Source organism: Lampris incognitus, chromosome 8 (genome assembly GCF_029633865.1).
Source record: "Lampris incognitus isolate fLamInc1 chromosome 8, fLamInc1.hap2, whole genome shotgun sequence".
In the NCBI taxonomy this organism is placed as follows: Eukaryota; Metazoa; Chordata; class Actinopteri; order Lampriformes; family Lampridae; genus Lampris; species Lampris incognitus.
Window position 1 is genome coordinate 22,732,902 of NC_079218.1, and position 12,258 is coordinate 22,745,159.

The 12,258-nt window shown below is 42.2% G+C and overlaps 1 protein-coding gene across 1 annotated transcript in view; it reads left to right on the forward strand.

Moving 5' to 3' along the window:
* The first annotated feature begins 597 nt into the window (after positions 1-597).
* Positions 598-12,258, forward strand: part of ncam1a (neural cell adhesion molecule 1a) — a 254,850-nt gene continuing 243,189 nt past the window's right edge. The window contains exon 1 of the mRNA XM_056285536.1: positions 598-759. Within this exon, the coding sequence (XP_056141511.1) occupies positions 708-759 (52 nt within the window). The 5' untranslated portion in view covers positions 598-707. The remainder of the gene's footprint in view (positions 760-12,258) is intronic.

The window sequence follows — 12,258 nt, forward strand, 5'->3', positions numbered from 1 at the left end:
TCTCAGAACTATCCGGTATATTTCCCTTTGAACAAACAGAAGCGGGGCTTCGAACCAGAAGACGGGAAGGCAAGCGAGCGGATTTCGCGATAAGCGAAACGTGCGAATGCGTGTGAGCATAAAAGAGACCCAGAGCGAGTAGGAGGGGGAGTCCGATCTGCCTGCCAGATAAAGACTCCTGATGTGAGTGCCTCTGTGTGTGTGTGTGTGTGTGTGTGTGCGTGTTGTGTTTTTATGATGTAAACTGAAGTAAACTGCATAATCCGAATTAAAGTCTCTGGTGTAGGCTACCATCTGCCGTCCCGGCCAGCGGCTTTGCGCTACGTGCCCTGCGCACTACTTTGTGGCTTCCTCTGTCTACCTTCCCATGCCGCTTTCAATGTACGTGTGTGTGTTGTGTGTGCGCGCGCGCGAGTGAGCGAGAGAGAACGAGCGAGCGAGAGAGAGAGCGAGAGAGAGAGCGAGAGAGAGAGAGCGAGAGCGTGAACTAATGCCCGGGCGGGCGGAGTAATTCGTGTGGCGTGTGCTACGGCTGCTCCTTGTCACTCATTGTGCTGGCTGCTATCGTGCGTCCACGAGTGCCGACAAGGAGCGAATTCCCTGTGGTACCAGAATATCTGAGAGGTTGCTATATCTATTCCACTGCCCGAAACCCAGCCAGCAAGCGTGTCTGTTCTTCACGGAGAATATCTTTGACAGAGATTGCAATGCTCCAAACAAGGGATCTCATCTGGGTATTGCTGTTCATTGGCTATGCAGGTAAGGCAAGGTTGTTTACATCACGTTTTACCGCGATGAGAAAACAGTGCTTCAGTCACCACGCAAACTAAAAAAGAAGAAAAGAAAATACCCTCCCGAGGGTTGATGTTACAGTGGTCTATTTCGTTGTCGTCCAGCATCCTCTCCAGCTCACTCAGCCCCGGTCTCAGCGGCAGCATCCCTGTCCTGTCTTCTGTGAGAGTAGACGGTTATAATGAGCGGTTGGAAGCGGTGTTGTGCGATATAGAGGCGCTACAATTACACAAAGTTTTCTTTTTTTTTAAAAAGAGTGAGAACTTGGTCTTTCGGAGGATTGAGCTTGAACGGAAAACAGCAACAAGTGTGTAGATGCATTCTCTTAGTTTTTATACTGTTCATAGTGTATGAGAAGAAGAAGAAAAAGAAAAGCCTGCTTTTGTATTGAAAAGATGGGGGGGGGGGCAGTGCGTCGTGAGTGCATAGGCTATGTCCTGAATTTGTGGGTCATCCTACCCAGGACTAAGTCCACTGGGCTGCATTTGAGTTGTTGTTCCACCTTGAGCGTTCAGATCTTAATGTTGCAGATTTAGATGCTGCTGGGTGGTTATGGGACTGCCGTGCAGGAAAAGCTTGCTGCTGCTGCTGCTGCGCGGACCGTGGACCAGTGTTGTCGACAAAAGTTTATCTAGATTCATGGGCGTGTAACATATTTCATCAAAAACTCCCAAACTGATTTTTTTCCTTGTCTAAAGAAGCCGTTGAGAGACATGAAGTAAGCCTGATTGTTCACGACTCACCGATCGAGGCTGAAATGGCCTTGAGGGTCTGTTACTGAGGGGATGTTTATATGCGCTTCAACCGCAGATGGCTTGAATCTCACATCGCATTTGCACCCAGGGAAGGTGAATTAAAACAAAAGCTGGATTCCTTGGGGGGGGGGTTGTTATGTCGCGCTGAAGCCTCTCTATAACCCTTTCCAACTCAGGCAAACCGTCACATTTCGCATGCAAACAATCTCAAATCATATCCCCCAAATGTGAAATTTACAACGTGATGTTAAACGGACCTGCCCTTTTTTTTGCATTTTCGTCCTGCGTCCCATTCCCCATATGACGTAACTGCAGGCACCTTACTTTATATAAGTTGGCGTTGGTTTTTGAAGCTGTGGTAACATTTGGGAATGACGTTTTGGAGCGTCGACATAAAGCTGGCGCAATGTCCTGCGGGGTTTTGTTGCTTGGAAGGGAGCGCTGCGACCCACTGAGACGCACTGAAAAGCCATTACTTCATGGTAAACAATGGGATTCAACCACGCAGCTTCCATATTCGCAGGGCGGGAGGGGGCGGGGGGGGGACCCTTTTCAACCCCCCCTTCTTCCATCCCTCTTCTCTCCTTGCCTCAGTGCCTTCTTCCTATTCCCTCCCTTTTTTGCCCCTCTGTTACGCACGCGCGCGTGCACTATACGCGCACACATTCAATCTAGTGCATCCTATTTACCGTGAAGAAGCACCGGTAATGTAAACATTTCATTTTCAATGTCAACATCTTTAAAGTATTACATAATTTCGGTCCCCACATCTTACATCCATGCAATTTCTCAGTCTGTCTGTCAGTAAGAGCAAAGTTCGGGTGTAGACATAGTACCAAGAGCATTTGGGAATTGTTCATTTTTTTTCTTCCAATAATTGGCAGTTCAGTTGGAATACTCAGACACCTCTTAGAGCTGACAGCAGCTCAGTGAGGAGAAAAGGTGAAAGGAGCTGGAGAGGTAATTGGACCACTTTGGCTTAGCTACACCCAATTGCAAAAGGGGGAGAAATAAAACAAACTGATCACATTGTTTGATAGGCTTGGGGTGTATTAAATGGTTAATGGCAGTATTGTGCTGGTTGAAGGCTGGGCAATTTAATTACACTCATTGATTTCCAGTTCTGGTTCCAGTTCAGTGGTAATTAAATTTCAAGGCCAATGATGAGCAAATGGAAAAGTGAACCATGACTACCTCCTGAGCAAACGGCTGAATAACGGATGATTTGACTGTAGTGGGGTTTTGGCGAAATGGTTTGCAAGTGGCCTGTCCTGTGTCTGTCTCCCCATCGTGAGAGCCCAGAACAAAGGCACTGTATTCGGTCTGGGATGTGTTGCTGGCGGTGGGGCTGTTTTTTGCATGATCTGTGACATATGTTGCAATCAATCAGTGTGTACCCCACATTCCATTCTGTGAACACGATGAGTGAAAAAGTCAAAGTGGAGAGGCCCCATCGCATAATTTTCATGGGGGAGGGGGGGTCTTAATAACTTATGAGCTTATTTTTGTTTCAAATGTCTAATTTTTTAGATGACTATATTTCACCAGAGGCACGCTTTATACGGGACTGGACCAAGTGATGTCGAAGTGGTGTCCGTGTCGTTATGTAATGATGACATGCTAATGTTCGCAAGCAACTTTTGTCTGAGTTGTCCGTCCCATGTGCCATCAACTGGCCCACTGTCTGGCACATACCAGGCTGCAGAACTGTATATGTGCTTATCAGATTCAAGGAAGTCTCGAGAGGCAAGGCAAATCCTTCTGTTGGCAGTTTTCCACATCTGACTCCAAAGAAGCAAACGTGCTTGTCTTTTAAGGATCTCCTGGATGTGCAAAAACCCTTTGCATGCGTCGAGCAGGGAAGTTATTCCTGCAAGAGGGCGAAGTTTAACATTATTCAACCTTATGTGAGGGGGGAAAAGAAATAAACAATTCCAAAATGGCTAACATGTGGAACTTCCAACTTCTGTGGTGAGTTCAAAGCCACTATGAAAATAATATGGCCTATTTTTGAACCAGGGAAACTGTAAAAAGCAGCCTAACAAGGGAAAATTACAAGGCGTTTTAGTCTGTTGCCTGAATAAGACTTGGGCCTGCTCTTTAGATCTCTGCTCTCTCGTCGGGGAAAGACGCATGTTGCATTCAAAGCGACATGGACACATTTCGTCTGACTTACTCACAGCTTTTGTAGTTCAAGTACTCACTGGTATGCTGCCCACTCAGATTTCAGCTAAACTCTTACATTTCAGCACAAAACGAGTCCTCTTCAGTGGACTAGTTCTCCTGTGTTTGAACTAGCGACAGTTTATTTTATCAAATGACGGCGTCATGTGTTTTCTTTCATGACGGATATATCCAAACCTCATATGGAAGAGTGCCTGTACACCCCCGTCCTTGCTTATAATGGTACTTGTTCCTTCGTCTAAAGACTTCAAACTATTTTATTTCTTTCTCGTACATTGATTTATAAACGCTATTCCAACTTTACACTGCACATATGTCTTTCTGCTATGTATTCTCTGTGCAGAACTCCTTATTTGAAAGGTTTAGTACTTTAGTTATTATCAAATGTGCACTCACTGGAGGACTGTTTAGGCAAACTGAAGAGGTAGCGGAGATAGTGTTAACAATAAACCAGCATGAAATATATGGTGGTGAATGCACCCCAATGAATTGGAGCAGCTTATTAGGGGAGGTATATTGCAGGCTTACAGCTTACAAAAGGTGTGCGTTTTTGACAAAATTGCACCATCTACAATTCTATGAGAACAATAATTAAAAATAAGGCCTGTTTCTAAATTAAAGAGACAATCAAAGTAAGGCCAACAATTAGCCTTGATAGCAAATGGCAAATGTAGGAAGCCTTTGCATGGGTTATTTTAAAAGACCTTATTCAGGGGCTGATTAAATTGATTAGAAAGTAGGACAGGACAGCAGTGTCATGGTGTCACGGTATCATTGATAGCTGACGTAAGATCTCTAGATGATAATGTGGACCATCTTTTAAGCAAAAAAAAAAAATCAGTCCAGCAAGTTTATTCATTTTGAAAGTTTGCCAATTTTCACTTGTACTTATGAGAAATAATGCAGTTAGCGATTATATGTTGTACATACAGTGTTATCATGTCATCTCACGGAACATTTCTGTATTGACCCCCAAGCCTGCTGCAAGTCTTCGGTAGACGAGTTCAGACTGACTCCACTGGCAGTCTAGTATGTTATATTTTCCCCCTGCTGACTGAGATGAGAATGTGCTGTCTTTGCATATTAATCAATTCATGAATAGGGAGCTCGAGTGATTTGCATTGTGAGAGTTCTAAAGGCGTCCCATAGAGAACTGAACATGGAAAAAAAAAACTGAAAGAAAAGGACCCCCCTCCACACACACACAGACACACACAGCCCCACCCCTGGCCTCTAAATGCATTTTTTTTTCTCAGTCAGTGCAGAATGCTGCAGGAAAACCTAAAGTCAAAAAAGGGTTGTTGTTTTCTTCCTGGTAGTTCCATATAAATAAGCATAGATCTCTGTGATGTTGTGCAATATAACACCGTTTGATGTTTTAGAAACACAATCCCCGCCATAGTACTTGTATATGATAACTGTAAGGCTGTGCAGGCTGCCTGTTTCAAACTCAGCCCCCCCCCCCCGACCCCCAAATAAGAAAAGAGCCTTTTCCTTCATGAAAATATGCACACCAGAAAATTGTGCTTCATCATATGAAATTATAAAATCGTAGTTTTTGCACTTTATTTGCCCTTCATTTCAAGGTGCCAGCACTAGTTGAATAGATATAGATTTTGTTCAATGAGGTCATGACAATATTGCAGCCAAACTTTTATCGGTAGTGGCTATGATTGAAAAGAAATAGTTCCTGAAGTGTTTTTTACCTGTAGCCGAGTACCCTCGTGTGTTGCACTGTACGTATATATGATGAGTACAGAATGCGAAGCGCGGGGTGGGGGTGGAGGAGGAGGTGGAGGTAGCCCCTCTGGTGTTACCCTCTGCCTTTCTCCAGCATAGCCCCTTTGGCAAAAACCCACAATTCTTTTCCACATCATCACCATGTATCTGTAATGCTGTTTACTACAGTGTATGTGAGGCTGTTAAGTCTGGTGATGATGCTGAAAGTGACAACAAAACAATAGAATTGGCATAGTGTCCCTGTCCACCTTGAACAGCCTGAAGAATTATGGGCACCGACTGAATTCAGAATAGCTACTATTTGTAACAGTGTTCCCATGTATTTTATTGTCAGTGCGGTAACCCAGCGGTATTTATAGTCCATCACTTTTTTAATTTCCTTTCCCAGGATGGCCCGGGTAAACAGATGGTATTCTGTCACTGAAAGTCAAGCACTCTTTCTTTGTTTACTTTCCCTGTCTTAACCATCTACCTGTTTGACTCACATGCAAACATGCATATGGAAAAACAACAGCCACTATATTATTATTAAAGAAGACACGTTATTTGTCATTATAAGCAAGCATACAATGAAATACATCCTCTGCATTTAACACATCCTAATGTATAGGAGCAGTGGGCAGCTGCAGTGCCTGGGGACCAACTCCAGTTCTTCTTTCCACTGCCTTGCTCAGGGGCACAGGCAGGAGTATTAACCCTAAAATGCATGTCTTTTCGATGGTGGAAGGAAACCGGAGCACCCGCAGGAAACCCACGCAGACTCCACACAGAAATGACCTGGGACGGCCTGGGGTTCAAACCCAGGATCTTTTTGCTGTGAGGCAACAACACAAACCACCTGGCCACCGTGCCACCCTTTTGTTCTTGGTGGATCACCAGCTTAAGTGTCCAAGTGTAGAGAACACATCACAGCAAAGGGAGAGCACAGCGCTGACGTCCTGAATTGAGCATTACTGGCAAGACTATTGAGTTTGACTAGCGGTGTGATGCCAGACCCAAACGAGACTGCAGTCTCGATGGTCTGGTGAAACCGTCATTCTCAAAATTTGGGTGAGGATGTCTTGCAGACTGAGAGGAATGTATTTGATTGGCTCTAAGTTTGAAAAAATGCTCCTTGAACCCAGCTCAAGAAACCAAAATTTGTTTGGGTTTTTTTTTTTACTAACTGAGTAGAAACAACAATTTCTTGAATTAACAAAGCTACAGCACTAGTGACTTTGCTTTTTATATTAACAAATTCACCACAGAAGCTACACCAGACACAAAAGGACGAAAGTGTTGAAACCAGACAGACGACTGTGTTAACACAAGTATTTTCAACACGTCATATGGAATTGTGGAAGGTGTTACAGCTACTGGTACTGGTATGAATGAGGCATCAGGGTAATGTTCCACCCTGGCACAACTTGATTAGTTTTAAGTATGATGACAGCTCACGGCGTCTCCATCCGTTTTGCTTTGAAGCTCTCCAGACCTCAAATCTGCGAAGCCATTTGGGTCTGGCCGCGCGACACTAGACCGTCTATGGTTTTATCATAAATAAATCCATATTGTGTAATGTGGGAAACAACATGCATGCTGAATTGTTTAACAGGCAAGCTGTGCAGTTAAATGGTTTGAAACATTGATGAGATGTTCAGAGACGATGCTCTCCTAAGAGTTTTTGAGTTTATTTGGAGAAGTAATGTTATTTACAAGGGAAAGTAGTGCATCTAAATTGACAACATCCATGGAATAGCTTGCTTTTAGTCATAAAAGTTTTGTTTTTCAATTTAATCATAGCATTTTTTTTTAGAAGTTAGACTTACAGTTCTGTAGCTTTATAAGTTGCTAGCTTTGGTATTTTGAGGACAGGGGTAATAACTATCTGTTTCCATGGACTGACCACACGACTGGAGCTCAGAGACTAGTGGAAGTGGTGCAGACACAGGATTTCAGAAGCCTAATTGATATCCCACCTGTTCTCTTCTTGCTTTATTGAAGAATAAAAAAAAAAGACAAAAGAGTCTGGGGAGTCGATTTCAATTTTTATTCCTTCAGACAGTCAAGGGCTAGAAAGGATGCAGAGTAAGCGGGGAAACTTCTCTGGCAGGATTCAATGTGAGGCCAGCAGGGATGCATCTGACTGAAGAGGTGGCGGATCTAACAGCTCAGCTATCTCTTGAGCGACATCCTTCTGCTTTTTTTAAATTTTTTATTTGGTGCACTTCTATCTGCTGGGCAGAACTCTGACTTAAGCTTTTAAGCACTGCCCTGCTCTTTAGATCACTGCAGTCCTGTACCTCTGTAGCTGGTAGCTGTTTGTCTTGTTGGCAAGGTGCACCTGGTCTCTGCTGGGAGGAAGAATTGTGTTTGGGAAATGCATGGAGTGATGGTTTCCATAGCTTTTGGTGGCATCATATCTAAGCTTTTATAAGGGATTAATGTTATTCTCTGCTTATGTCCATTTATTTGATTTAACCTCATTCACATTTTTCCTGTGGCACTTGTTCTTTTTTATGTCATTGTCAGCTTCCTGTTATCCAGAGTGTTTTAACATCCATATCAACCCTAGAATTACAGTTTGCTTTGCAATGTGCATTGAACTTGACACATTTGTCCTTCTGAGAAATATAGATATCAAGTAAACTGTGTGGTGACCCAGGCAGTATCTAACAGGATGCATATCCTAGCCGGTGCAGAAAAACACAGCTTTTACTCTTCCTGTCATTTGTCCTACTACATGAATTTCCAATGACTAGTTTCTCCTGTGTGGCTCTCGTTGGTACTCAGCATCTCGTGAATGTCATGGTGTGTTTCGAACTCTGTCTTGCAAGCTCCAGAAATGCTTTCCCAGTTGCCCAGCATGTGATCACCTCTCATGGGGTTGCCAGTGTATTTTTGGTATTGATGTAGTGAGGACTCTATTCCACCGAGATGCTGCAGTTGCTCAAGACTAGTAACATGCTGCAACCCATAGACCAACCTCTTGGACTACTCCCAACACGCATGACAAAATAACCTTCAAACAAGAGTATTTCCGACCTGTGGTGAATATTACAAGTGAAGACGGGCATTAAATAATTCTGTCAGTGGAGCAAATAAGTAAAGTAAGTTAAGCTGACACCCCCTCCAGTTTATTTACCAGAACTGGATCTCTTTCTGTCTTCTCGCTTTACCTTCACCGGGAACCAGGGGAGGGGCAGCCGTAGTGCACTTGGGCATGTGTTTTATTGTCCCTCAAGCAGAGAGACTTATCATCATGACGCAATGCCTAGCGATGGCAGTTAGCTCCGGGATAAAATGCTCTGCCTACGATTGGCTTGCTTCTTCAGGTTCCAAGCAGCCACAACTCTTTTTTGTGTGAGAGAAAAACAAGTGTTTAATTTGGGAGATTAGCTCATGACAAGATTGGCACTATTCTTTGCTTCCTTTTGGTTTGCTTCCTAAATTGGCCCGTTTCTCAGTGTGTATCCTTGAGACAAGCATCCTCTGCAGCTTTGTTTTTTTTTTCAGGACACGCCAACTAGAGTGGCTTGGTTGTTGACTTGGTTGTTGCTTGCTTTGTGATATATTAATCTGTACTGTTTACAAGCTCAGGATTAAATTTTAGCAAGCACTGTTTTCAGAAACTATAAGGTCCCATAACAAGGGCTTGTTTTGTTTTTATCGAAAGTGTGACGGTTTGTCTAGTTTTGCGAGCTAATTCCAATAGCCTATGCTCAGGTATGTTCAATGTCCAATTTGTAACCTCTACACTTAATACATGTCAGAAATATAACCCAAAAACATCTGTTAATTTAGAGGACTTTCAGTTGCCATGCATCCATTTCTTTTATTGTGCAGAGCGCAACGTCTTATCTGCCCATTAAACTTTGACAAATGGATATTGAGTGCATTTGCAGGATGTGATGTTTGTATATAAGAACTATCAATTTTTCTATATTTGCAAAATAAAATAAATAATATTCAAATTAGAAATGAAATTGAAAATATAGGGGAGCCAGATACAAGTTCACAATGTCTATTGTCAAAGTGAACTGTATCTGGAATATGCAAGGTGAAGAACTGACAAGTGTATTCCCCAAGGGCTGGTGAGTGCTGTGCTGTCAGTGCTGACGGGGATTAACAGAAATGACTTGGAAATGACACATTTCAAAGACAAAAGAAAAGCAGCGAACATGTAAAATCCCACCCAGCCAGTTGCCACTTGTGCTACTGTTTACAGGAAAATCTACCATAAAGTGGAATTCACAGGCGTTAACTCTGATTTTGGAGTTTAGTTTCTGATTTCTGGTGCTAAACCGGTCTCATTCGAAACTTAAAGCGAGAGCTGGGCTGTCATCGGGATCTGATTCATCGGTAAACTGAACATAAACTCTGTAGATTGTTGATCACAGTCAGCCAACATCTAATTTGTAAGTAGACACCAGCACCCAATCTAATATTGTAGCTGAATATAACAAATTGTCTGCTGCTGTGGTTCATATGAAAATTCAGTTTGAATACTGTAATTGCCCCTGATTGGTCAAAATGAATGGCAATGTTCTGATGTTTGTTTGGTAGCAGGTGGTTGGTGATGTCATAGTCTTAACGATCTGGAGGGAGTTCTAGTTGCAGGGGGAGTGTTAATCGCCCTAATGGAGGAAAATCCTCCTTGAATGCAATCAAAATTAGAAAAGGATAAGCTAAATTACCATTTCTATTCAAAACTCTTTAGGCCAGTATCCCTAAAGTCAATTAGAATTCAATCATTAGGCAATGTTTAACTTAAAAAAAACTTAATAGAAGACAAAACAAACTCGCAAACAAACAAACAAACAATAGATTTCAGACTCCTTCCATCATTAATACTGACTTTTGAATCTATAAATTAACAAAGTAAATTGGATCAGGTCAAAGCATTTTGAAGATGCACAATTTGCCTTTAAATGGCTTTCATCCTTTTTGAATTGGCAAAATTTTGATCTTAATTTGCTTTAGCACAAGAAGAGGGCAGGGCTGTCCTTTTTTTCTAATTCTTGAATAGGGGGAATTTTTTTTTCACTGACAAGTCTTATGCTTTTGTCTGAATTACAGACATATAAACAAAGCGCGCAATTTACTGCCGATACAAACTAGAAATTAGCATCTTTTCCCTTTAAATTCAATTATCTTTTCCAAGTTAAGCTAGCACGCAGACTTTCATCAAAAAAAGTAATATCGGCTGTAAGGACTTTTCTCCAACGTGACCCTGTTCAAAGTCCCTTGAGCCAGTGCTTTCCATTATGCGTTCATGGTCAGACTGCTTTGGGACACAAAGACAGGACAGGCCAGTAATTTATTTTAGTTACACACTAAAAGCGATGTCAAAGAGCTAGCAAAGAAAAGCTCCATTGGTACCTCTCTATTAAGGAGGGAGGCAAACAAAGGTGGAGGGCAGTTGGCGGGAGAAGGAGTGGAGGAAGGGAAGGGGAAAGGCCACAATAGAAAGTGTCATCAGGGAGGGGCCACTCGGGCAGCAAGGGAGTTCAGCCTCTGCATCTATTGTTTTCCTTTGTGTTGCCAGAGCTCCATCATTTGTTATGTGGCTCTGTCAATGCACGGATAGGAAATGGTTTCTTTTGCTCTGTATCGCCACAAGTGGTTTGTAGATGTTCAAGGACCATCACCATCTCAGGATTTTCTAAAATGCTTTGATCATTTTTTTTCCTTTATTCCTGATACCACTTCCGTTTGGCACTGGATGTTTTGTCATCGTTTTTATTTTTCCCAATTTTCCATTATCCATACAACACACAACCATATATACCTACACACTGCATGGCGATACCTCCATGATAAGATTTTCTTTTAGAATTTTCTCAAGATTATTCACTGAAGTGTTATGTAAATTTAGACCAGATGGGGCCTAGATCATACTACAAGAACTATACTATACTAGATAATATATACTATACTATCTACTATAGAAATCATACTATAAGATGGTGATGCTTGTCGCGTGGCTTGGGTCCTGGGCTGTTCCGGTGGCGTCTGGACACTGCTTGACATATTCTCATCATATATCTTAGAAATCCATAATAATTCTGTTATCCTCTTTCAATGCTGTATTCTGTAAATTGTGTAAACACAACATCCATTGTACATTGTCCATCTTGGGAGAGAGATCCTCCTCTGTTGCTCTCCCTGAGGTTTCTTCCAATTTTTTCTCCCTGTTAAAGGACTTTTTTTTTTTTAGGGAGTTGTTCCTTATTCGATGTGAGGGACAGAATGTTGTGTTGTTGTAAAGCCCTTTGAGGCAAATTTGTAATTTGTGATATTGGGCTAAACAAATAAAATTGACTTGACTTGACTAAATGATGTTGAATCAAACACACCGCTGTATAACAAGCTATCTGAATTTGAGTCTCCTGCATCATGGCCAAATGATGTTTTTAATGTGGAAAGCTACTCTCCTGACTGACAGCTGTATTGTTTTGTCTTGTGGGTATTTCTGCATAATGTGCTGTTCAGCATCATGGATTGTTGTGAAGTTATGTCTGCAAATCCAAATAGAAACGATTATGAGTTTGCTATAGCTGAAAGACCTAAGCTGCTTCATTGATGATACTTTATATATAACAGGTGATGAAGGAATTCTCTTTACTCACGCCTCTGACTTGGCAATGTGTTTTATTTGGCAGTCAGCAACGCTGGTGCCACATGCCTGTAATGGCTCTGTACATAAATAGCTGTGGATAAGTGGATCCGCTGTGGATCAGCACCCTCAAATATTCGTTTGAATCTGCATTCCTGAAGATTTACTTGCAAAAAAATTTCCTTTTTA